The 27773-nt window shown below is 41.2% G+C and overlaps 1 protein-coding gene across 1 annotated transcript in view; it reads left to right on the forward strand.

The window, feature by feature from the left end:
* Positions 1 to 27773, forward strand: part of SPTBN5 (spectrin beta, non-erythrocytic 5) — an 88381-nt gene that overhangs the window by 39853 nt on the left and 20755 nt on the right. The window contains 13 exon segments of the mRNA XM_088520482.1: positions 11007 to 11111; positions 11335 to 11520; positions 14811 to 14966; positions 15594 to 15785; positions 16427 to 16522; positions 18926 to 19044; positions 19585 to 19699; positions 20702 to 20815; positions 22176 to 22297; positions 22907 to 23069; positions 24753 to 24941; positions 26025 to 26102; positions 27522 to 27694. Coding sequence (XP_088376608.1) covers positions 11007 to 11111; positions 11335 to 11520; positions 14811 to 14966; positions 15594 to 15785; positions 16427 to 16522; positions 18926 to 19044; positions 19585 to 19699; positions 20702 to 20815; positions 22176 to 22297; positions 22907 to 23069; positions 24753 to 24941; positions 26025 to 26102; positions 27522 to 27694 — 1808 coding nt within the window.

Below are 27773 nucleotides of genomic sequence, written 5' to 3' on the forward strand. Positions count from 1 at the left end.
TGTGACTTTGGTTCCCACCAGTGCTTTTCCACTGGCACCTTTCGGGAAAGTGACCCTGAGGTGAGCTGTGCAGTGATACTTAACCTTTTGGAACTCGTGGGCCTTTTGCTGCCTGCTGAATGCAGGAAACGTGTAACTTCAGAGTTCCCAAACTGTGACACCTTTGGCTAATTCAGCCTGCGCCCTGATTTTTCATTAAAATCTGAGATCAAGAGAGTTTCTTCTGGCCTCAAGTTTTGGCAGTAAAATCTTATATAGTCCTGCTAGTTAAAAAAATTTAATTGGTTTCTTAATTAACGTTTGACAACTGAAAAGTTGCATAATATCTAGCTCCACTACCTACCATGCAGTGATACATCACTGCTAAGCTCCTTTATCAGTAACATCATCAGAAAAATGCAAGCTCTACAGAATTTTGACCACTGTATTCTTTCTCTTGTCATGAAATGGAGCTCAGCCAATATGCAGGTACACTGAATACAGCATCTGTTTTGCATTATACACCTCAAAGGTGAATGTGCAGCATAGATGCTAAGGGCTTATGTGTCTTCTTGTCCCCAGTTATGACTACTAGTCATAAAAGATTATATTACTCTTACATGAAAGGATGCACCTGGCAATTCTACTATGCCCCTGGCACATCCTGTACAGTTAAACAGCACTTCATATTACTGAGTTTTTCCATTGCTATGTGCAGCAAAGTAGATGTGCACAAAAGGGAGGGTCTCCATCGTAGCCTGGGTAAAATCCCTTGCTTGCAGCAAGGAGGACTATGAAGACGAACTTGTCTCTTCTATGCGGGGAAAGAGAATGAGGAAGCTACAGTCGTGCTCACGAGCCCCCTGGTCCCCATCCAGTAATAAAAAAAAAACAGCACTATGCTGGAGAAGAAAAGTCTAGCTGTGAAATGAACCATTAACAGTTTTCTTTTTCATTTCTGTATTTAATCCTGAGAAGATTATAGTTGTTTGGAGCAGTGCTGCTTTCATAAGAGCTCTGTGCATGTAAAGAATTACAGTTGTGTACTCGCAGAGTTAGATTTCTGAATAGAAAAGCAGGTCACCGTTGTATGCACCAAATCTGATAATTAATGAAACGAACAACCAAATATCTGCTCAGATTGATCAGAGAGATAACAAAGCACTACAGATGATCAGTCTTGTAATATGGAGATCTCAGTCAGCCTTATGTCTCCTTTTTCACTAACAAACACAGTTGCTACCAGCACCTACCTATGATTATGCTTAGAAGAGATCATTATGGACTTATTCTAGGAGATGTATGGGAATAGGAGAAATTGAGAGTTTGTTCATAGCCAAGGATGCAAAGAAATGGATCCTCAATGAGCTGTCAGCTCTCAGAATGAATTTGGACACTCACCGCTTCTCTATATACCACTTAACACAGTATTGGAAAAAGCTTTTCCTTCAGAAATTACTCATTTTTCTTCATAATGATGACTCACTCCTGTGATGTCCCTTCTGGTCGTCTTGGTGTTAATTTACAGTTGAAATCCCTTTCACATAGCACTAAAATGCCATGAAGAAAAGGCAGCTGACCAGGAACATCAGCTTGCCTCATAGCTAAAGAGCATTGGTGGAGGCACATCTCAACTGTATTTCACAAATACTACTGCACCTTGTTCATTTTAAATCAGAGTTTGGATGTCTTTAAGTTGCTTTTCCTGACTTGGGCCCTCGCTGTGTTGAAGATCACCTCCATGTCTCATGTCATCCAGAACTGTCCGCAGTGAGTAGAAACATGGAGAGCAAGTTTGGACTGTCACAAGGCTGTAAAGGCACTTTTACAGAGGCACGTTTACTGCTGTTAGTGAAGGAAGAGAAATGAATTTCCTTTTCTGGACTCCACTTCTTCCTTAATATGCAGTACATCAGCCTGGCAGCTACTAGAGGCACCAACACTCATCCTATTCCTTTACAGCTAGAACCTCTGCCCACATGGCTTTTGTCTCCCTTCTGGACATAAGTTCTTCATGCAGGCTGTTCCCGTGCTGCAGGACTCCCACCTGAACAAGGGAGAAATAGCAAGGAGGGCAAAAGCTCAGGCACCATCTCCTTCCTGGGCTATAATCTGACAACAAACTGAGGGTCTCTATTCCCAATTCTTATTTTATTTCTCGGTGTTTTAAGAACAATTGTAAGAGGAATCTGTTGCTTTTGGAAGGATCTCTGTTACTACTATAGGGAGTTAAAATGAGGCTGCAGAGTGACGCAGACCCTGCTCCCAGGGAGACCGGCAGGAGGGTAGGAAAGCAGTCCTTTCAAAGGCATTTTGGAAAACTATTCAGACCAGACACCAGCTGGAGACTTCCAAACCACTTTTCCAATGGGAATTTTGTCTCTTGCTGCCTTCAGAATGGACAGAAGCAAACAGGCATTCGAAAAGGTTTCTCATCAGGCAGACAAATACCAGCAATTTCTCCAAACCCTGTGTTTCTTCTGACTTCTCTGTTTGGGGCAATGCTCATTGCGTGCATTTCACAGTTGCACATCTGTGAAATGTGTGTAAGAAAGCAGCATCTGTCATCCCATAATTATCAGGTCCTACTTATCCAGAACAAACTTCATACGTTTTTGAGCCAGTCCCTCCCAGCGGCAAGGAACAGCGAAAGGAGCAAAGTAGCACTGGTGTGTTTTAAACTAAGAACTGCTACTAAGAGCTGCTCTCTCATTCGTTCTCTGTGCCAGTGTGACAGGTTTGACTTCATGCCAGCATCTTATATTACATCCAAGTTACTTAAACCTTTGAAAGATTTCTGCAGAATTTAGTCTAGAATTGTTCTATGCTAAAGAAAATAGCGCACATGTGGAGAAAATTAGGCAAGTATCTATCTTTTTTATTTTTTTTTTATTTTGAATTCAGTTGTGCCATTGCATGGAATTGCTGTAGGAAAGTCTCCTAAGACCTATGAAGTGAGAGCTTGCCATTTTGAGTGCTGACAAGCAACAGCTGAAAGAGCGAAGGAAGAAAAAATCAGTTTTGTTTTGAGCAGAAGTAGCACCCCGTGCACTGCTCCATTCTAACCTTTTTGCAGCAACAGATGCATTGCTCAGGTTAGCTGCTTTCATTTTTTTCACAGATGAAATAACAGCAAGTTCACGGGCTGTCTCTGGCAAGCATTTTTGGCTCCCTCCTCCTCTGTCTGCAGTCTCGCTGTCAGAACACTCAGGGAGCAGAGCCTCATGCTCTGTAATTTATCTTTCCTCCCATCCCACTCTCATATCATTTTGCAGACGTGATAGGTGGTGGTGGCAGTTCTAGAAGAGCTTTACTTTTTATTTTGAATGTGGATTTTTTTATATCTTTTTTTTTTCCTGAAGAATGTTTATTAACCTCTTGTTCCTTCGCCTCAGTGGAAGAATGGAAATTTCCAGTGCCAAAGGAAAAAGGATTAGGCGTTGGTTTTAAAAACAGGAGGAAAGACAAGCTTTTGTGGCTTTGGTTTTGCACCTTTTAGGACTAAGCTGCAGAATGTCATTCAGGGGCCATCGCTGCAAACTTCCATCTGCACCCGTCTATGTCTCCACGGTGGAAGTGATGCTGTCTTCCAGCAGAATAACCCCACCGCCGTCTTTTGAATCTGTTGTGCAGGACAGGCCTTTCCAAAAAATGCCAGCATCGGCGTGCTGCCTTCCTGCTGGTCAAGCAGACGGAGAGATCACTCCAGCAAGTGCCAGCTCACCTCCAAGCAGTCCAGGAGCTTACTGCACAAGGCTAGATGTCATCCTGGCACAGAAAGAGCCGAGGAAAGGTTTGGGGAACACTAGTCATTGCGTTGAGCCTTCTGATGCGACGTCGAGGTGGTCCAGCCCTCCCAGAGACACTCAGGGCAGTGGATATGGGGAATCTGCCACTTGGTCAACACCTGCATCTTACAAGCAACATTCAGAGAGAGATAAAAGTGTTCATCAGAGTTCTCCTGTTAAAAATGATCCCTTGAAGCTTGCCATGTCTTTGCCCTCTGATGTCCTTTACTGCAAGTCTCCACCAAGCTGCACATCACGCCTGGACGTAGATCTGGCTGCAGTGCCAGCTGTTTCAACACTCTGCAGCAGAAATCTGCATGGACCTCTAGCACCTTGCGATCCTGTCTCATCGCAACAAGACTATAGCCAGTGCAATGTCCAAATGCCAGACCTCCATGCTTCAATGAAGCTTTATATTTCAACTTGCAGCTTGACAGTAAAGCCTTTTCAAGAAGATTTGCATGGAAAGAATCACGTTCATTCAAGTCACCTTATGCCACAACTAGAAAAGGTGTCTGAAAGTCCTACAGGTCTCCCAGCAGGATCCTGGAAACCAAATACCAGTTTTTCTTCAGGTGGGTCTCCTGCCCTGCAAATCACAAGATTTCATGTGACTTCCTCTACCAAGTGTCCTGGACTTCCCCAGCAGACTGTCTCCAGAGACATATGGCTGTCCCCCGCTGTCCTGACTGGAAGAGAAAATTCATCTAGTGGGAATGAGGTCATGAGCGAGGATTTAAATCCGGAGCTGCTTGTCTTTCAGAACCACTCTTCACCTAGGATACAGTCTCGGAAAGCTGCGCGAGATGGACTAACACACGCTCACCACAAGGTTTCAAAAATCACCCTGATCCTTGCCACGCCTTGGACTACAATGCCCATCCAGGTGGTAAGAGAATTTAGAAGAAGCCCGAGTCCAACAGTCTTTATCAAAATGCATGATTCAGATATATCTGGTCCACCCTTTCACCCTGTGGGAATTGGCACGGGCCTCTCTCTGTCAGAGAATCCAGTTTGCTGCTCAGGACTGCTTTCCACCCAACAGCAGTGGGCACCATCTAGTCTGAGGCCTTCCCAGGGAGCATGTTCTGTGGAAAGCGTGTGCCCTGATGACCTTTTGACCAAGATACCAGCTCATACCACGTCTTCAACTCAAAGAGCCAGAGAGAGGGCATGGTGTCCATCCATTGCTGTCAACATTGCCTCTATGGGATCTGGGAGGAAAGTGGTGAAGATTTCCATTCCATTCTAGGAACACTCACAAACAGGATTTTTAAGTTGGGTTAACCAAGCCATGTGGACACCTTCTTGTTTTCTTCTTGCTGTGTTACCTTACCTAGAGGTGATTTACAGGACAATGAGAGCTACTTTTGTTCTGCTGCCACCGAGGTGGCAATTACCAGTTGATCCATCCTAAGTGAAGCTGAGTGCTCTATTCTGATCCGGGAAAGCACTTACCTAGTGTCTCCTTTTAGGCATTTGAATAGTCCTGTTGACATGGCATGATAAATGCTAAGCATGTACTTACATGTTTTGCATAACTGGACCATAGTGCTCTGCTCTTGAAGGTTCAAGACTTTAGAGCCAAGGACTGTTTTTCCTCTTTGCTAGTCAGTCTGGGACCCAGGACAAATCCTCAGTGAAGTTTGTCTTAGATTTTTGTGTTTTACTGTGTTCACTTGCTCATTTGTCAGATTTTGCTGTATTTCTAAATGGTTAATTCCTGGTTTTGTAACTTTTAAAACTAATTCTTGTTTTCAAAAGCCAAGATTTTTAAGTGTATAGAAAGAAATTACTTTCTTTTTTCCCTAGGAAAAAAAGAGAGAGACCACCCTTTCCTAAGGGAAAAGAAGGGAATTTAGTCTCCATAGTTTGTCAGATTTGGTCATCTCAGCAACGCCTCTAGCAGAGGAAACTCAAGCAAGTTAAAGAGGAGTTTAGTCTGCCTTCAGGCAAATGTTTTAAAAGTAAATATTTAATGACAGTTTGTAAGGACATAAGATTCTGATTTCATAACTGCCCCTAACAGGATAGGGAATTTTGAAGATGGAGAGGATGTGTGGGAGGAAAGGATTGTAGCACTTCTGGAAAAAGAAATACTGGCTTCTATCTGTGCATTTCCTGTATATATTTGCAGTCAGTGGTCCATATCAGATAATGATATGCAGAAGACAGCGTTCCCCTCTGTGGGAGGGGGAACAAAGCTTTTAACTGTAACCTAAGATTTCTTCAACAGTTTTGTGAGATTGTTTTCAAACAACTTGGTGTGTTTTATTTCATTTGTAACAGCGTACAATGCTGTAACCATAACTTTTACTGTCATGAAGCATAGGACTATATTGCAAACTATATATAATCATGGTGTTAAGCCCATTTATTTTCTTTGCTAAAACAAATTTATTTGTTCTTTTTATTGATTTTTTTGCATTTACATTTATCAGAAAAAGGTCAAATTAAACCTTGCTGTTATTACCATTTATCTGGGCAGCGAATTTGGACTTGACGCATGCTTTGAGCGAAGGCATTTTAAATCTGGGAGTAATTGACTTTTTCTGGCCTTTGGTACGTGCTTAGAGCTGAACGGTTTTCACTGAAGTTCCAGCGATCTCAGCAGCAAGCCCAGCACAGGCAGTGGGGGGCGAAATATGTGGAGCTTGTTAAACTGGGAAGAACAGAAGCTGGAGAAGAGAGAGAATTCGCGCACATACTTAAAATTGTTTTTCTTCTGCAGAAATAAAAATGACACTTCTTGGAAGACAAGAAGTCTTGGGGCTGTACTATTGTCCAGCCCGTGTGTGTGAATGCAAAATTGTGGCATGCAGAGAGCATACTTAGCCTAATGACTAAAATGTTTCATTCAGTGTTTCTGTAATAGCTATAACTGGCCTGTACTGTCATGTAAGTGTATATATAGCACTGCTTTATTTGAAATGAACATTTGTTTTGAGGTGGACTTTATAGTTAATTCTGCATTAACTCTTACGTAAGAGGTCTTACCGTATTGACAGCATAGCTGAGTCTACACAATGAGCTCCGAAATAGTGAAAATCCTCATTTGGTATAGACTGGAAACCACTGCTTGTTTCTGCACTTGCAATTTTAGTAACTCTACTATTTGTTATATGTTCCATTTCAAAAAGGGGCAATTGCATTTTGTGGTTTTAAGAGCCTTTGCAAGTCTTCGTGTAGGAACAAGCACATCATATAGTGAGTGGTCAGGTCCTCAGTGCTTTTGTGGCTGAGATATAAATTCCTGATGACGGGCCATGATTCATAACATAACTTTGAAAGAAAGTTTATACGTGCTATGTGCCATAGGAGACCCTCATAGGTTACCTGAGGAGTATGCAGTGCTTTTTTTTGACATTAATGTATTACATTCAAAGCAGGAGTTTGGGGCCATCCTCTATGCCAAAAAAAAAAAAAAGATGTAATTGGTCTATGGCCAACATCATTGTGTGGGAGCTGGTTTCCATTCGGCTTTCAGATTGCTATAACGATTGCTTCGATGAAAAAATGTTGCAGCTCTGATTCTAGCATTTGCTCTAGAAAGGTTTCTGTCAAAAAGTAGAATGAGAAGTTTTTACCTCCTCAACTCCCCAGGTAGTCCTGTTAGTGCTACTGGGACTGCTTTCCCCCAGGCGCGTTGCCGTAGCTGATGCAGTAATGTGCTGGTTTTCTTTCCCAGCATTAAAACCTTGATCCCAGAGTATTAGCTCTGTAAGAGCTTCTGCTTGAAGGACCTGGTCTAAAGCTTTTAGATGTCAGAAGAACTTTCTTCAGTGTGGTTACAGCTCTGGGATGGCACTCTGAATGCTCAATGTTGTTTGTGTACCATGGTTTTCACTAGGAGCAAGGCACCGAGTGCTCCTGTGGCAGCTGACTATGACTCACTGTCCCACACCCCTGCTCTCAGATGTCTCTGTTCATTTTTTTCAGAGAAAGAAAAATGTCTTTTCCAGTATATGTCCTTTGCCGCCTTCTTTCGCCATGGAAATTTGAGCAGGAAAACTAAGGGCTGATCATTTCTTTGTGTAGCATGGATTTCACAGTTCTGTTGCTAACAGTTACTGAGAAAATGGTTCTGGAGTGATATGTAGAAAATTAGGGGTATTTTCGATTTCTCAGGTAAATCATTTTTTTGGGTCCGAGGTGGTAGATAATCCACAATAGACAACAAAGAAAGTCTAATGCCTCTTCAGAAGCTCTTGTAGCACAAGCATAGAGATGCAGTAAGTGGCTATGCTGGGGTAAAATGTAGCACAAACAGGAGTGAATCTATGCAGGCCGACATTTTATCGCAATGTTATTCACAACAATGTTAAATATAAATGGCATAATACAGCAATACCATAGACAGACCTATAGCCCACAAGTATGAAGTTTTTTCTTCACTAGAGAAAACCAACCTCTCTCCTCTTCCCTGCCCCCCCCCAAAAAAAAAACGCTCAGAAAAATAGTCCATCTTAATTCTCTTACCTTTAATGAATAGGAAAGATGAAAGAATTAAAGGTTGAATGACCAAATATCGTCCTTTCAATGGCCTTTGTATGTAACATTAAATAAGCTTTAATGATAATGTTTTCCTTTATGCATCTTGATAATTAATGGGCCAGACTTATTAAAAATATAGGTCCACTGTACCATGACCCTGTCCTTGCTAGTGACTGTGGTGATGGCACTTCCTTATTTCTCTTCCAGCACTCATTGTGGATTAGTGTAGTGCAGTTTGCACATCTCGACTGAGCAACTCTTCTGTGCATTTTTCTGTATGTGCAAAATATTCCTCTCATATCAACCTCCAGAGAGGAACCGGAGAGTCGGGCTACATCTGGCTGTCGCTCCTCTTCGCTACAGCCCAAGCCGTGGGTAGGGGTGGTGGCACCAGTGGCAGAGTCCAGCAGGCTGATGATCAAGGTGATGGGACAAGGTGATGTGTGGGGTCTGGGATCTGTGCAGGAGGACCCATCAGTGTGTCAGTTCAGGCAGGGCTGGGGCTGAGCCTCAGGGGAGCTCCCAGGCCCATGGGTGGAGGGCAGGGGGACTGGTCAGTGGGCCAGCAGGGCTACCAAGGCCTGTAAGTGCACTTGGGCCCGATAGGTAGGTATAGATCCTGCTGCACACACAACATGTTGGGTAAACCTCTCCTTTAGAAGATGCTCTGTGGAATTAAAAAGTCATATAATACTTCTGTCTGTACAATTAGTGTCATCACTGGTTTTCTAAAGCAGCAACTGAGGAACATCTTTTCTCTCCTGTAAAAAAAAAAAAAAAAGAAAAAAGAAAAACCCATCAGACTGCTACACAATAGGAATGTTTTGCAAAGCAAGGGATCTCTCTTTAGATACTGTTATTTTGCTGTGTGCACATATGTTTTTGAGACATAGATTTACCTATACCTTTTACCAGGCTTCCTAGAATACTGGCATTTCTGCTGTTTCACTGATTCTGTTGTTTCTTCCTCTGCCTCTTAATTCTCTCACACTATATGGCTGGTCTCGATGTTGTCTCTTGTCTTTGCTAATTGCACTTTACTTGGACAGAGTTACGGGTTGAAAGTCCTCATCCTCATTGGAGACACAGCTCCATTAGCTCACAAAATGGATCACCCAGTGCTATGTCCCAGCCTACAAGTCAGTCCTGGGTAGCAGCCTGAACTCCAAATGTCTGTTCAACCATATTTGCTCCACTGTGAACCATGTCCACAGCTAGTTTTTGCTCATGCCTCATCAAAGCCTCTTACTGATAACTGTTTTTGCATCTTCTCTTCATTAAATAGGGAGAGAAACCTCTGTGTGATTAGATACCCCAGGGAAGAGTAAGTTGCTATTGGCAAAAAAAAGCTTATTTTTTGTTGAGAATAGATGACTTCATTGTTTATTATTTTTGCATTTGATTAAACATTAACTAGTAGCAGAATGTGTGGGAGAAAAAATCAAGCAGTCAAGGTGCTTTTTTTGAAATCAGGGAAGTGGGCAATGCAGTGTGGTGTCTTAGAGATGTACATGGGTTAGTTATCAAGTGTCTTAGCAGTGTTAGAAATGAGTAGCAGAGTAGCACAGAGGTCAGTTGCCTTAAAAACTGTGCTTGATATTTTAGGCTCTTCCTGAATTAGAGATTGATGAGATTGACAGTAAATAAAATTAATGCAAGCAAGTCAGAGACATGCCCTGAAAAAATAAAACAGATGTTGTGCACTCAGTACAAGTGCAAGCTATGACATTGTTCGGGAATAATCATCTGCATAAATACAGGATGGGAATAAGCTGGTCTCACAGCAGTTCAGAAAAAAAAAAAAAAAAGAGTTTTGGAGGTTTATAGTAGATTGCAAGGCGAATGTGAGTCAGTAAGTTCATTGCATTGCGTAAAAGATAAGCACCATACACAGATGCATGAAGAAGATTATGGTTCAAAAGGCACCAGAAGTAATTTCCATGCTGCCTTCACCATTAGACAGCCTCAGCTGGAGTGTTACATCACGTTGCAAGAACCCTGCCTAAAAGCTTGCATTCCAAAAACTTCATTTACTTCCAATGAAAATGGAGAAACACCAGAGAATGATGAGAATAATGAGAGGTCAGGAAGACACAGCCTATGTGGAAAGATTGACCAGCTCCGGGTAGATTAGCTGAGAGAAGATTTAAATCTCAGTAGGCAAACATTTTGCAAAAATATATATATAAAGCTGCAGCAAATGTGAAAGAGAATTAACTCCTTTCTGCGGTGAAGAGGTCATTAGGTAATGGTGTGAATTGTTCGCTGTGTATTTCCCATTTAGACATTTGGAAAATCTTGCTAATGTTAAAGGTAATGAAGCACAGGAATACACTGCCTGGGGAGGCTGCCAAGCCTCTGTTATCAGAAGTCTTTTAAGAAGAAGCCATACAGACATCTGTAAGCATGATGGTGTTATTTTGCTTGGAAATACAAGGATGGTTTAGAGAATCTCAGGAATTCACTGTCTGCCTTTTGATATAGTGATTGTGATAAGCAGTGACAGGACAATTTCCTCTGCAGGATCTGTTAATGCGTCGTCTTCTTGCTGAATACCATGGAGTTCTACTACTTCATTTCCAATTCTTTCTCTTCTTCCCCCTTTTTTTCCCCTCAGGCATCATCTCTCAAGTGTACTCTCAACTGTTGTCCTTATATCTAGAGTTAATATGTCTCCTCACATTTGTGAATCAATTTATGCAATAATTAATCTACTGAGAAAAATATTCAACTTTTTTTTTGTAGATTTATTTGAAAAGCAGTGACCTTGGAAGCTCTGTAGATGAAGTGGAGCGACTAATCAGGAAACATGAGGCTTTTGAGAAACTTCTGGCTTCACAAGATGAGAAGGTACAAAAAAAACCAACAAATAAATCCAAAAGGTGGAAAGGCTTTTTTTTTTTTTTTGGTATGGCAACAGTCTTTAGTTTTTAAAAATGCCATTTTTAGTTCTTTCCAACAACAAAAGAAAAAAAAAGAGAATCTTTCAGATACAGAAAAGAGCCTGTTTTGCTGTTTCTTTTGCTCCAATTGGAAGCACAAAGGTGTAACTACAGATTTGTTGTCTCCTCAGATGATGTCTCTTCAAGAACAGGCAAGCAAGATAGAGAAGACTGGTGGACTGGAAGGACTACAGATCCAGCACAAACTGAATGCCATCCTGGAGAGGAAGCAGCAGATCAAGGATCTCTCCCAGAGCAGGCGGGAAAGGCTGCAGACAGCCCTCCTCCTGGCATTTTTCTACCAGAACTTGGGAGAGGTAAGGGAGGGGGTTAGATTGGGAAGGGGTAGAAGGCTGGGGTGGGCCTACCTCTGTTGGATGATGTGCTTGCCCTTGCCAGGGAATAGGTGGATTGATAATCTGCTCAGGGATAGCAGCTCCTGTGCTTCCAGACTCACATGAAGGAGTAAGTGCTCCAGTGCATTGGCTGTTGCTATACCCCATCATCATGTTGTTGGGCCTGTTGCGACTGCTTGACATCAGGAACTCTGCTAAAGTAAAGCTAATGTAAGAAGTAACTGCCAGCCACTGCCTTATATCTCCCTTGGAGGGGAAAAAAAATGGATGTTTCAATTTGGGGTGTATACAAAGTGGAAAGGAATATGGGGGAGGGCACCTGACTTTGCTAGAGAGTGTTCACTGAAGACCTCCAAGCCAGTGCTGTAACAGCGGCTCAGCGGCCCTGCACTTGTCTCTGTAGAGCATGTTATCCTCTGTCTCTCTTGTTCTGGCCTAAGTCCTACAACTGAGTAACTCTGCTCCTGGCAAAACTGTTGGAAAGGCATACAAGTCACCCTTTTACAGGGCAGCACAATGTGCAAGTGAAAAACATGCTAGCATCCCATGTGCTGGCATAAACAGCAGACCCAGAGGGACATTTTTAAGCCTACTGGTCTGGCTTAAAAATGGCACCCCTTATCCTGCTGCATCCCCTGGAATTTCCCCACAGTTGGAAGAAAACCTGCAGGTGCTTGGTCACCTCTCAGCCCATGTGAAGGACAAATGTCTTGACACAGGTCCAATTAGGATTGTCACCAAAGGAAAACACATGCTTGTAATACAGCTCCTGCTGACAACTATTTCCTTTTTTTAAGAGAGTAATCCAAAAATAAGCAGTTCCTAAAATTTCATTTATAGGATGATACATGTGGAACTCACCTAAAAGTAATCAGACATTTAAATATTTTCTTCTTTGGCTACATTAAAGAGCCAGAGCTGCACTCTCTTTTTTAAATAGATTCTATCAGCCAAATATTATCCCATGTTATGTAGCCATACTTCTCCTGTCACTGGAAAGCCACCTCACAGCCAGGCCACCTTGTAGACCAGCAGAGGAAGCAAATGGAGTGGATGATGCATTGCACAGTGCTAGTATTTTCGAAAGAGCAATGTGCATCTGATGAAAAGGTCACAGGGCTGTAAACATCCTCCTAGCAGAGAAACTGTCAGTGTTCTCCTAGGCATACAGTCAATCCACCAGCTAGGAATATTTTTGCATATCCTTCTATCTCTCTGTACTTTTTGGGTCAGTGCTTGGGGTTGGGTGCACCTTCATTCTGCTCTTCCTGAATTGCACTTACAGAGCCTGCTGGCCCACTCTATTAAGTAACATTTCCCTTTTCTCATCTAATATCCTCTGCATTCACTCAGCCAAGGGTTCTCCAGGGAGATTTTGTTGTTACACTAGCTGCTCATTTACCTAGCCCATCTAAATTCATTGCCTACTCCTACAGAATGTGAATGCCACCAAGGAATTTTTAAAAATTACAGTCATGCAGGTTTTCCTCTTTGGTGGGTAGAATGGAATGTTTCATTTCATTCTGATGATGTTCTGGGTGTGCACAAGTTCTTAGATGAAAATGGCTCCCAAAGGACAGCTGAATTTCGGGGATGAGTTTTGAGTTTAGCTGTGCAAGCAGTGAGATCATCGTTTATTCTTACTTATTGGGAGATCCAGCTCCATAGCTCAGGTCCCGTGACAATTCCTGCAGTCATCTTTAGTTACTCCCATTGATCACACGTAATTTTTGTATTAGCAGAGAGTAGTGGTCACTGATCACTGAATGGCTCTGCTCACTTCTGTCATTAGCCAGCTGCTTAGTACTGACAGCAGGAGAAAAATCGCCCTGTGAGTGGTTATATGCAGGGGACCCATTTGTTTCTCAGTCTTGACTGTACCTGTAGCTTCCCTCATTCAGATGAGAAGCCAGTTAAGTGTCCTTAAAGCGTTAATGTGTGGCTGGGTAATGGGAGAAGGCCCTAGCTTGTGAGCAGAGTGTCAGAAATGAAAAGAGCAGATGACAGTTTGCTTTCCTGCACAACCTTGACATAAGGCTGTTCTTTGAGCTTCTAACTGTACTTCAGAGGGGAATGTTTTTTGGAGACTGTGCTGTTAATGTAAGTTATTTCTGTTGCTGTTGATGCAGCCATAATTGCAACAGCTGAAACAGTACTTCAAATAATTAATTAACAGGGAAAATTCTCCCCTGTTGAGCTGCTGTCAAGCTCTGTGTGCATTTAGTGCAGTTGTACAAGGGCAGCTGAGAGACTTTGAAGCTGATAAAGCTGGCAACCATTTACTGTTCTTATGTAGTCAAAACATCGGTGCACTCCAGTGGTCGGAGCACAACAAGATCAGTTACAAGATATGTCAGGTGTTCAGTTCTCAGTGCCTTGACGGATAGAATATGTGTATTGAAACTGATATGATAGAAAATGATAAAAATGTTCAATCCTCAGTGCTGAGGATTGAAGGTTATAAAACTTGCAAAAAAATATGGAGCACTAACTCTCCTATTGTCTAATTTATTCGTCCTGCATTGAAAACCCAAACATTTGAATCTTAATATTCCTAAGAAATAATTTTTTAAGAGAAATACGATTGCAGGTAACACTTACCTGTTAGTCCTCAAGGTTCCCCTCTGTGCTGGAATCCCACATTCCTGGTTAGAACATTTTGAATGAAGTGAAGCAAATACAGAGTTTTATTGGGTTTCAGGTAATTTGACTCATGCTTGATCCTATGGATTAGGTTTTATTTGCTTCACATTCTTCTATTATTATATCTGGATCTCACAGCATTTCTGAAATCAGGAAATGTCACTACTGTTTCATAGATGAGGTACAGAATTTTTAAGAATCTCAACCCATATTACAAGTCAGTCAGTGGCAAAGACAGAATATGAAATTCAGAGCCCTAAATCCAAGGTCCATCTGTCATAATCTGATCATAAAGGTGTCTACCATGTTAAACCTGCATATCTGTTCAAGAGTCTATTCCAGAAGATTGCATATTCTTTTTATGGCTTGTGATAAAATGTGGGCCTGCAAATATTTTTCGTTATTCTTGTGGTCATATAAAAACTGTTTTCATTCTGATTGTCATTTATTTCCTCTCAAGTTCAGAAGGGCAACCCTGACTGTCAGTTCCTTGCTCACTCTACCTAGTCCAGGCTCAGTCAGCTGCACAGAGCAATGGTTTATTTTGGAACAAGGCTGCAGGGTGGCATGTAGTGGCCGTGCTAACTCTGATGCTTCTCACGGCGCAGGCAGAAGACTGGATCAGTGAGCGCATGCAGAAGCTAGAAGATCCTTCCATACAAGACCCCAGCAACCTGCACGACAAAATGAAGCTGCTGCAGAAGCATCAGGTCTTTGAGGCCGAGATTTTAGCAAATGAAGAAATCATCACAGCTGTTAGTAAGGTAATGCTCACAGTCTGCCACTGTTTTTGGAGTTTACTGAAAGATTCTGTCCAAAGAAGGACGGGTAGAAGGAGTAGGTATTTTGTTCACTAGCTCTTAATCAGTCTTTCTACCTGTGCGACAAGAACACAATTGCAATGCCACGGAGTTAATTTACAGCAGGGAGATTTTTTTAAATTCCTGTATGCAGGAAACTTCCATCTTTCCTTATTATCCAAATAGACAGATGCCATGGACTTCTTTGTATGGGGTGATTGCTGCTACAGGATGTAAGTGGGATTTCGTGCCCAATTTCTGAATGTTTTATTTGAAACTGGTTTCAGTTTCAAGGGGTGAATCACTTACCTGAAGGGCACAGTCATCTGTAATACCTCTGCTGGAGTTTCCATGCCATGAATGTCATCCTGTCAGGGGAAAGATCAAATTTACTGTACTTTATTCCCTCCATAAGTAAAGACTTTCCAGCTGAATGCCATTGGTGGGGAGGTGAGGATTTACATTAGTGATTTATTATGCAGGACAGGTTAAGTATGTGAGAGACTCCTGCTAAAAAGGTAATGTAGCATAGTAATTGCATTACAAATGAGTAACAACCTTCATTTCTAATTCTGTCTTCTGAACATTAAGAAAGGAGAAGCCCTTGTGTCAAAAGGCCACCCAAAATCAGCAGAGATCCGTCGTCAAGTCCGCACACTTCATGAGCATTGGGAGAAGTTGAAGAGAGCTGTTGCTGCCCGGGGAAAGATGCTGGAGGATAGCCGGGATTTCCTTGAATTTCTCCAGAAGGTGGACCAGGTGGAAGCCTGGATTAGGGAGAAGGTGAGTAAATTCCTGTATTTAACCAAAGCTGCACACTAGAGACCTGCTATTTAACAGTGAATTTTTGGTGTCACCTTCTGGAGTATTAGTGTCTTTTGCATGGGAGAATCAGGAAGTGTTCTACAAGCAATATTGAAGAACAGGTTCAACAAAATCTAAAAATGTTCTGGCCTGTTTTCATTCCAGAGATGGTCGGACAGTATTAACACATCTTGTCATTCAAAAAACACATAAAGAGACTGTGATTATTGGCAGTGTTATCATGTATATTTCTCCTGAAATATAGAAATGAAGACTTCAAACATTGGAAAACTAACATTTCCCCTCATTTTGTATCAAATCTCAAAGCTTCTCTTTCTAATAGTGAAAAAAATAGTCACTTTATCCACCAAGTTTTCATGTAGTGGCAAGTTTGGCGATCAGTTTTGTATTAGGAGAGCTGGGAGTATGGCTCATAGTTATTTAAAGATCAGAAGAGGCTCTGCCAGAAGCTATAAGGTAGTAGTTTGTAGAGGCAGAACCTCACAGAGCTGGTGGGTCATGGTGAGCTGAGGGGAGTCTCTTTTGCCGGATCACCATAAGCACTGGGGAACGTTGTGTGCTAACCTAAATATTTGCCTGTTGGATGCCTCTTTCCCCAGGAAGTTATGATTAACATAGGTGACGTGGGAAATGACTATGAACACTGCCTGCAGCTGATGAAAAAGCTGAATGAGTTCCGTGGAGCAGCATCAGGGGTAAGAGGTGTTTTCCATGCCTGTCTCTACACTCCTGGTGTGACTAGTTACATGGAGCAGCAGTTACCTTTTCAGCCCAGCGGCGTATCCACATAGCAAGGACTGTTCAGTATCCTGAGGCAAGGAAAGATCAGGGGGTTCAAAGCATTACCATTTTGTAAGCTATTAAAATAGTCGTTGTATCATTGTGCTATCATTGTGTCTTCTGCTTTGCTGGTATCTGAGCAGAGCTGTCACGTGCTTCTGAGGGGATCTGAAACTTCAGATTGCACAACATGGCTGAAGAGCTGCGTGCATATGCCTGAAGTAACTTAAAGGGCAAACTTACAATTTGGGTTGTGAAGTCTTCAAGCCACAGTGATTTCCACCCAAAAGTGGATTAAAATGTTTATTTCAGCTGGATTTCTTTGAATCTACAAGTTGATACTGACTGGTGATGGACAAACTCTTCAAAAAAAAGTTGACCTCTCTATCCATTTCCCTCCTATATTTCTCCCTTCCCTTGTCATGACAGACAAGTTTCTCATATCCGTCATGCACATGAATGAGTAAATGCAATGAATAAATCTTGTAGGGTCTTTGTTGATACAGCACATGTGGTAAGTCATGAATCATAATATTAATAATCTGGCATTTAGTAAAATGTAGCAATGGTTTACACTTCAGATAGCAGCAACGTGACAGGACAGCTGCACAGTTTGTATTTCTGTGCTGGATCTGAGTCTCCTTTGTGGTGATGAGTTGCACCAGCTGCCTCTCTTGCCCATAGTGGGATGTGCTGTCCTGGACACCAAACCCTAGGAGCAGGCCCTGCCATGACAGGGCTGGTGACATTCTTCAGCTCCTGCCACTGAGCGCTGTAAGACCATCTGTGGAGGGGGTGCCTTTGCAGCAGCTTTGTCTCCTCTCCTTTTGTATGGACTGATACAGATGTGGACAAAAAGGTCCCAGTGTCACGAAGAAGACTGCTGTGCTGATTTACTGGCCTGGAAATGGTGATGAAGGTCTGGGAATGGGTGTATTAGGGCTTACTGAGTGAGGTTTACCCTAGTGGTATCTTCTAATATTCTCTGTATTCTCTGTTCTCTCTTGTTGCCAGTTCCTGTTACGGCAGCTCCTATCTTTTATTTTTCTTGCCCAGTGGCAGCAGAAGGCAATCCTCTTCTATGCAGAATAATAGCATAGAGACTCCTGGCGCTAGGGAAAATACCCTGGGCTTCCTTTTTCAGAGCCCCCCAGGATTTTCTGTGGCAGTGCATTAGCACTGAATCAGAACCAAGAGCCAAATTAATCGAACTTCAGTACCAGAGAATCAGTGAGAGACCCTTCAGTCATCAGCTGAGCCATGAGCTAAGGGATAGAGCCAGGGCTCGGCTACAGCTCGTAGCAGTAAAGCAGAGATGGTGAAAGATAAGAGTCCCAGGCAGTGTAAGTCTGCACAAAAGTCTCACCACAGACTAAGGGAGACTTTTGGTGGTGGTGTGTGCCACAGAAAACTCCTGGCCATAGGTGCTAGTCTAGGTTTCTCTAGAAACCTAGAAGTTAGTTTGTCTAATGAGACAAATCTGAGATGAGGACAGGGAACAACCTCTCTGCCTTAATGGCTGCCTGAGTTTCTATTCATAGTCTTTGACCCAGTTCTGCTAGTTCCCAGGGGAGGACACTGCAGGGTCTCTGTAGAAGTAATATCTTACTGTCTGCTGCCTTTTCTTGTTTACTTTACAGCTGTGTATAATAGTCAACTACATATGGAAATGTGCATCTTGGCATGGACATAGCATAAATAAAATACAAATGGAGTCAGTACTGCTATTAACAGTGTACTGGCATCTTGCAGCTGTGCTTTGGCTGCACTAGTGATTGATGTCTCTCTGCTAAGTGTGCAATTTACTGGTTTTATGAAAAGAGAATATTTTTGAATCTTGGAACAGTGTTCAGTGTTGGCTGTCGGTCGTGCTCCAAAAGAACAACCGTTCCACTATAGGCCAAATTATATGTGCTATGTGCAAATATTTTCCCTTCTACAGTACACTGGTACATGAGTAGAAAACTCTCTCAAGGTTTAGCATACCTTTTAAGATACAATGATACTGCTTTAGAAGAATAAATAATGACATATCTTGCAACCAGACTTATGGATTGTCAAGGTCAAGGAGTAGATAGGAAGCTGTAAGGGTCCTTGTCTAGACCTAGATGATCTTTGTATCTATAGCCATTAATATTCTTTCTTATCTCTACCTTATTCTCATCTGGCTGTGGTTAAGAACATGTTAGCAGAGCAAACATGTCTAAAATTTCTAGCACTGGGGCATCACACTTGCTTTATTGTTGTTTTTAATGTGTCAGTAGAAAGTTCAGCAAGAGTTTTGAACACAAACCTTTGGTACTTTTCTCGCTTTCCAGGAGGTGACAGTGGATGATGCACACATTAAAGCTATCAATGTCCTGGCCATGAAGCTGGAGAGACAGAACAAGGAGGAAACAAAGACAATATATCAGCGCCGGAAGCAGCTCAATGAGAAGTGAGTATGTCTTTAAGCTTCCATGTGAAGCAGAAACAGGAAAGGAAGATCAGGTCTCTGAAGCGGGTGAAGAGGAGGAGTTACAATACATACTTTCTCCTTTAATATTATGGCTGCCAAGTATCAGGTAGTGGAGTTGCCTGAGGAGACCCTTAGCAGTTACCCAGAAGGTTTATCTAATACAGCAGGGCTCGGCCATGTTTCTAGCCTTGGAGGTGAATATGCTGGATTGCTGCACTTTGCAAACTGCATTTCGAGAGCTAAGCCACTTACATCTGTCCATGTAGTCATCCTGATGTAGTTCATCTTACTCCTATTAAATCACAACAGAGTGATTCAAAGATTCAAAGTCTAGACTGAGAATAGATGTATCCAGATGGCTGGGTATTTATTCTGTCAGGCTAATGCTCTCCCTCTGTGTAGTCTCTCTGTTACTGGGTAGGTCAGTGGACAAGGTAGCTCAGAAATCCAGGCTTAGATTTGAGTCATGAAACTCACTTTTGGAAGTCCTCACCTCTAAAATGTCCTTTTCAAAAACAGGTGGAACAGTTTCCATGGGAACTTGAATACATACAGAAAGAAGTTAGAGGGAGCCCTAGAAATTCATGCCCTAATCAGGGAGATTGATGACATCACTGAAAGAATTAGTGAGAAGGTGAGTTCTTACATTTTTATTGATAGACACAAGAAAATGTTCCTCACCATTCAACCAGATTCTATTTTGGCAACAGATGATGAACCCAGGCAGCCTAAATGCTAGAGAGTATCCAGCAGTTCTTTTGATAATTTTCTGTGTACTGATTTTGTAGGATGGCTGAAGTATCATACAAACACTTCACAGATTACCAACTCTAAATCATTCATAGTTAAAAATGTAAACTTGGAATGTATTTTCATGAGCTATAGATGAGGTCTGCAATAAGTAGGTGCTACTTTTTACTATCTAATGGGAGGTTACAGAGAAGATGAAACCAGGCATTTCTCAGAGGTTCACAGTGAAAGAATAGTTAGTAAACACAGTTTACAACAAGGGAAGTTTCCGTTAGATTTAAAGGGGGAAAAAAAAAAAGTTGAGAGTGATCAGACACTGAAAGACATTACCCAGAGAGACTGTGGAGTGTCCATCCTTTATAATGTTCAGATGTCAATTGAACTGAGCCCTGAGCAGCATATAAGATGCTTCTTCTTTGAGCACAGGCTGGGCTAGATGACTTCCAGACTCATGTAATCCACAGTTCTTCACGGTTTTCCTTGATTTTATGATTCTAATAAATATTCTGTAGTCAAATAAGATTTCCAACTAGCTTTTTACCTTGGTGACTAAATGCTGTATCCAAAATAGTCACCCATGTCCTTCTTTCGAACTGACTGGCGGAAGAAATAGATGCTTGTAGAGCTCAGTCCATCTAACCTGTTTTAGATTTCCTCTTAGAAGTACAATGAATCATGCTCCAACAGTGCCTCCTTCTTTCCTGATGATGATAAAGGGAATTAGGTAACTAACTGGGCACTTTAACTGCGTTAAAGATATCTGCCTGTGGTCTGATAAAACATCATACAGGGAAGAAACACAAGAAGGTGCAGTGATCACAGTACAGCTCTAAGAGGCTAAAAGACTGGGATCTATTTTTACCATCTTCTCTCTTACCCCTTTCAGAGTGCATTAATACAAGCGCTGGATTATGGGAAAGATGTGGAAACTGTGGAAAACCTGATTCGAAGGCATGAAGAGATGGAGAGAGAAATCAGTGTTATAAAGTCCAAAATGGAGGTAAGAAGTGGGACTACACAAAGGATGCTATAGCAATGATTATTTTTGCTTCTTGGAAATATTACACTGTCCTTTATCTCTTGGAAAGTGTGGAATCCAAATTTAACTCTCAATCTTTCCCCTATTTTCTGTGTTGACATGAACCGAAATGTTGACTTCAGCTCTGCTAAAGCTGCAGTGATGTTTTTTTATATAGTCATCAGAACACAAAATCTTAGGGTATCATTCCCTGATCAGCTCTTATTCTTGTAAAACTCTTGTAAACCATGCTCCAATGTGCATGGTTTAATCAGAACATTAAATACTTGTGTTTTTGTTGTTGTTGTGTTTTTTATGCTTTTAGCTGATTCTACTGAAGTGCAGCAGCAGAAATCCATGATACCCTTTCACCATTTTCACTGTTGAACAGATACTAAGGTTTTTCATATGGAATGTATTTTTTTGCAAACTTTAGAGAAAGTTTCTTTTCTTCACAGCAATATGTAGCAGGTGATACCTTCACACCTTATGACTTTACTAGCTAACTCTCATATTTATCATGTGAGAAGTGGGTGATCACCATTCAGCATTCCACAATTAGCAATGAATTAGCAAGGATTAGCAAGGCTACATGGGGGAATGCTGCATAGAAACAGGAAGATGAGCCAAGATGGAGATTATTTTTGATATTGCTACAAATAATATCCAAAGTATAATATTCATTATTATGGATCTTTATTAATGGAGTAATGGTAGGGGTCATTATTAATCCATTTTATGGATTAAAACCATCCTGGGACATTCTTCTTTCTGTATAAATTAAATTCTTCATTTTCATCAACTTGATGGAGTTACAGAAGAAAGATAGCAACTATAAAACTGAGATGTCATTAAAAAAAAAAGCATCAACTAGAATTGAAAGTTATGTTTACGTAATATTGAAAGTTATGTTTTGGAACTGCTGTTTTATGAAGCAGTAATGAAGGAGTTTCCAGTCTGATGTTGAAAGTCAAGTCTGGTTGCTCCTGTGTACTGCTGTATCTCTAAGTGTATCTCACTACCTATCTTAGTTTAGGCTATTGAAGATGATAATTATCACTTTGTTCTGTACTTGTCCCCACTCTGCAAAATTGTCATCTTAACTGTCGTCTTGCATACTAAGCAACACCCATATCTGTTTGCCCATGTGGGCAATTTCTTGCAAATACCTATGTATCTGGTGTGCATTAAACAAGTCCCTTTTGTATATTATGTTCTTGCAATGTACGTACTCAGTTTTGAAAACTGGGATCTTTAAAGGAACTGCTTGTTCTTGAAGGCAAACTCAGGAATGAATATAACCATTTGGCCTAAAGTCAGTCTACTATAAATCTCTTCCCAGCCCCTAGAACTGGAATCTTTCCGCCTTTCCACAAGGAATCCATCCATAAATGACAGACTGACTATGAAGCAACATGAGATGAAAAACAACTGGCTACGACTCCAGGGGCAAGCCAAACAAAGGTAAAGTGGTCTGAACATCTCTCAACAGGAGCAAAACTGCTCCCTGGGGTCACAAATCTTTCCAAAATTCTTTGAGGATCCTTAACAAAATCTTGCACAGGCAGCTAAGACATCTGCATTGGAACTAGAATAACTTGGTACAAAAAAATTCCACAGACGTGATTTCAGGAAAACCTATCCAATTCCAGTATTATTCCACTAAATAATGTTACGAAAATGCCTCCAGACTATCAGATGAAATCTGTCATGAACCCTATGTGCAAGACTTAGTTTTGTGTTGTTATGGAAGATCCTTCTCTTGGGTTTTTCCGAAACAACAAAGGCTTAGGACTGAGCTGTAATGGTTGCTGCAGGCAACTGCTAGGAAGATTTTTACAGTTCTTGTCTTAATGAACCATAGATAATATAGAGGATAATACAGCATGTGTCTTTTGAGACTTTGCTTTCAACGTGGAGACTGTAGGGAGCTGTAAGGGAAAGCTAGCAGGTTCAAATTCACTTATGCCATTCAACTTCTCCTAGGACACTTTTGTTTTTCTGGAGGTGGGGAAGAAAAGAATGCTAGGGAAATTTGTGTTGGCTAATGCTAAACTGCACATTGTGTGGCAGGAAAGAGAAGCTGGCAGCCTCATATCAGTTGCAGAAGTTTAATTCTGAAGTGAAGGAGATGCTAGATTGGATCCAAAACATCAAAGGCTTAATGGAAGCGACAGGGCTTCCTAAAAGCCCGAATGAAGCAGAAAGCATGATCGAGGAACATCAGGGGAGAAAGGCAAGTATCACTGTTACTCCCAGTTGAATATCCTGGTGGTCTTTCCCATGGGAATTATTTTCTGCAGACACAGCAGGACCTTGCTGCATGTACCTGTCAGTAACATGGTGAACAAACTATTTTCAGTGACATGGTAAGAATAGGAGTCATCTGTGTATTCACAGAAATCTAACCCATGGTCTGCTTGGCAGTTCATGTTTCTGCAGGAAGTCCTAGAAAGCTGCATTACCTGTACTTTTGTACAACACTGCAGGAAAAAAACGCCTGATCCTGCCTCAAAACACACTTAGTGCTGATCTGTTTGCTTAGATTGCCAAAACGTGTACTAGTCGATGCTAGCTTTGGGCTAGCTTTTGCCATTTGTCTCCCTCCGCCTGGGAGGAAAATAAAACCAGCAATTTTTTCACACAGGGCTTTAAATTGCTGTTGCATTTGTTGGTACGATACATTTACTGCTGAAACACTTCATATCCCAGTACCACACATTCTTTTCACGGCTAATATTTTTTGTGAATTTTCTAAATTGTCCCATTACTAGAATAAATAACTTGTTATGATTCTGTTTCAATTCTGAACTTAATACTCCACAGTTGGTGTCCCCTACTCTTTGAAGCTTCTATTTTAACAGTACATTTTCATGTCATCCACTTACTTAACTGTGCTAATAGTTCTTTGGTACAATAGAAATACCCCAACCCACTGCTTTATTCCAGTTCTGAAAGCAGCAAGATCTGGGCCTTCAGTATCTATTAGTAAAAGAAGCCAAGCAGATCCAAGACAGTCTTACAGAGAAGGCAGAATCCAAGAAATGTTCTTCTACAGTATGTTCACTAAGATAAAATTACAGATAAGACAAAACGGATTATTTTTTCATTCAGGCTAGTGATGCAAACCAAAGTCCTTTGGAGAGCCTAAAATTAAACATAAGGAGCTGATCTGAATTAAAAACAAAGCGGCTCTCTTCTTATAGATATGTGAGCTAAGATTGGCCAACCCAAATAAAGAATAAACCCTAAAAACAAAAATCCTAATTTGAAACATTTAGTAGCCCATGCCATAGTTTTGAGATGCTTTGCAAGTTGGTGCACGTTGTTATTTCAGCGCAGAGTTATTTTCAGCTGGTTTTCATTGGAAATTCTAAATTCAGCTTGCAGGACTCAAGATTGCTTGGTATGTTTTTACCTCAAGGATTCAATATACAGACATACTCAATCCTTTCTTCAGACCAGAGGAAAAAGTTTAATATATTTCATTTAAACCTCAAGAAACAAAGTAAAATAGTGTCTTTGATGCAATAATCTAATATTTGGCAGGAGAGGAAAAAATCTAGGCACTGTTCATTTTATAAGAACTACCTTTCTGGGGAAAGATGGGGAATAGAGTATCATGGATGTTTAAAATCATGTCGGTTTAATCTAATCACTTTCCATTCTGTTCCTAATTGATTTTCAGTTTTGATTTGTAAAAGACCAGCTGTTCCTAGAGCAGTAAAGCCATTTATTGTCCACATTTCTTTTTCAGGTGATTCTATGCTCTTTCGGTACCATAGCTCAAAGATGAATGTTTTTCCATACAAATATTAGTGTTGGAAAGTTAATGTCCATATTCTTCCCCTTAAGGCCTGTATCCTGAAAAGTTGCCATTCCATTAAACTTTGACATCAACCTTTCTAATATATTCTAGGAGGAGATTGAAGCACGAGTGGAAAGATTCAACTCTCTCAGCAGCTATGGTCAGAGACTTGCCAATTCTGGTCACTATGCAACCCCTGAGATTCACCAGTCCCTCTCCCGACTACAGCAAGCCTGGTCTGAATTGATCCAAGCGTGGCAGGAGCAAAATACAAAATTATTTGAGGCTCAAGATTTACAGGTAAGTAAATAAGTAAAAAAAAAGCATTGCATTTACATCCCATATACTTTTCTCAGTATATCCAGCAGACTAAAAAGATTTAATTACCATCAAGTGAGGATGGCATAATAAAGGTGTACTGATAACACCCTGGGTTTAATTCATATTTCAGTGGTTTCCAGAAGGCATAATGAAGGCTGAGTATGTCCAATGATGGCAAGACCTTTAAAAATTGTATCTTTACAATCCAAAAACATTTCTGTGCAGTATGTGCTCTTATGTCTTTCAAAGGCTATAGAACTTGGCAAAATTCACACAAATCCTCATGCAGCTGTCTAAAGACACATGTTTGAAATGGAAAACCACTGTCCTACCAAATTCCAAACTCTAGCCCCCAGACATGGAGACAGACATACATTTTAAAGAAACGGTCTGAAAAAAATGTATCGTGGACAAAATATTTTTCCCTGGTTTTATTCTAATGTAAAAACTGTTTTGGCTAAAGTTTTCCAGAAATACTTGCCTGAGACAGTCATCCCATTTACAAAATTCCTGCCCAAATGGCTTGTTGGCAAAAGTTAGGAATAACTGAAACAGAGATCTTATAATGGGGAGTGTCACATATCTGAAGTAACAGCTCGTGCTGCTAGAACCTTCTAAAAAAATCATATATATAAGAACTTAAAGCATATGGTAAGTGCTGCTTTCATGCTTCTTTATATATTACCTTCTGCTTACTTCAGGCAGCATTACCATCTGTCTCCATGGCCAGTACTTTACACAGCACTCTCAATGTAAAGGTACATTTGTAGTTTTAAGGACTAGAGTATGGAAATCTGTCTACATTATTAGCAAACATGCTATAAGTACTTGTATTCTACCATATACCTGAGATGAAAGAAATAGTTCCTGTAAAGGAAGAAGCTACAATATTTATAGTCATGTATATAGCTATTGCAATGTCTAATGCTTATTGTCACACACTGCTATCTGATTAATTTTTGCAATAGCCCAGAAAGTTAATTATTTTTCAGCGCGCCGTGCCCAAGTCATGACTGCCTCTATTTTACAGCACACTTATGCCTGCTTTTTCTCCCCGAACAGAAATTCTATGGCTATGTGGAGCAGATTGAGAGCTGGCTCAGCAGCAAAGAGGCTTTCCTAGCCAATGAGGACCTAGGGGTAGGTATGCAGGGAAACCACACTAAGAGAAATGACAATATTCCCCGTCTGAAGGACAGAGAAGTATGATGCTGTGCGCTGAACCTTCCTGCAATCACTCTCCCTCCAAAGTTGCTGCTCTGCCTTGTTGACAGTTTAGGATCAGATTTCTTTCCTCGATACTCCACACAGACAGGATAGGTTTCTCAGCGCAGAGTGTAATGAAACATTCCAGCTACCTCTGCTACAGGGGGGAACTGAGACTGCATCCCTAACGGGTCATATCTGACCCAAGTGAGCTTACCAGCAGCATGCAAGTCAACATTGCTGTTACTCCTGACATAGCCAATATAAGTTTAAATTAGCTACCTCAGGCACAATAAAAACCATGCAGGATGCTGCCTCTACACACTGATGCAACCTGTATAGGCAGTACACAAGCAATATTAAATCCCACCCCTGCTGTCTCTGCAGGACCTGCAGCTACGTCTTCCGAGTTCAGTGTAGACATGATTGGTACAAATGGTACTAATGCTAGCAGCATCTGTCTTAGTTACTTTCAGCCTGGAGGTGTGTATTCACAGCCCCTCCGCTGAAGTACAAGAGACTTGAGAGAGGCACCCATTTTTCAGGCGTTTTTAGTTCAGCAGTGCACTGGATAAAAGCTCAGTGAGTACTTGGTATTGCAGTAATTCATGTAAACATCCAGCTGTTTAGATGTTTTGTAATCCATTTGATATGAAACTTCTGAGGGGATGAGCTTCTTCAGGAGCTTTACAGCTCCCTCTAGAACAGTAGGAAAACTCACCTTACTAAAGTAACATTTTAACGCTTCTGATTCTGAAATTAAAAGTACAGAGGGGTGCTGAAAAGAGAACTCTGATTCATTAAGTTTGAGTTACAAACATTACAGTAAGTCAGATTCCACATTTCTCTTGAGATTAACTGTAATGGCAGGCTGCAGTCCTCAGATTCAGATCTGGATCTGTGCTCTTCCAAAATTCAGTGGGTTAAAGCTGAAGCCTAGTTTTAACCTCTTTCTGTGATATATTTGTTCATTTAACCTTGATCTCATTTTGGCATCCTATATTTGCTTCCAAAATAGCCTCTGTCTATAAATCATATTGATTTATGATTAGGAGGAGATCAGCTCTATCTCCTGAGAGGCATGAGGTGCTGTTTGTAGCAAAACATTCAGCAGAAGCTGCTGAGAATCCAGCAGTTGTTCAGTTCTGACTCTGAATTAATGGCCTCAGACCATGCAGAGAATATTATTTATGCTCCTAGTCTCAGGTTCGATGCCAATAAATTTCAAAGACCAGTGAATTTCCCTGATGGCTTACAAATGTGGGGTAAATGCCATTTAGCTTTTGGATTATCAGTGCAGTGGACAGAATAACTGCCACTAAAAGGAACTTCCCATTGTTGAATTTTGTCCAGGACTCAGTGTCTAGTGTGGAGAGCCTACAGCGTAAACACATGCAGTTTGAGAAAGCCCTGGAAGCTCAGATGGAGAAAATCGATGAGATGGCTTCATTTGCTCAGCAGCTAGCAAAAAACAAGCACTATGACTCAGACAACATCACCAACAGATGCCAGGCCATTCTGAGGAGGTAAAGACAACTCCTTCACATGTCTACCACCCATTTCTTTTGCAGTGAGACTCTCCCCATGTGCTCTGAAGTCCTTGAC

Source organism: Tinamus guttatus, unplaced genomic scaffold, assembly GCF_059628265.1.
Source record: "Tinamus guttatus ecotype Peru unplaced genomic scaffold, ASM5962826v1 Tinamus_guttatus_pri_ptg000089l, whole genome shotgun sequence".
In the NCBI taxonomy this organism is placed as follows: domain Eukaryota; kingdom Metazoa; phylum Chordata; class Aves; order Tinamiformes; family Tinamidae; genus Tinamus; species Tinamus guttatus.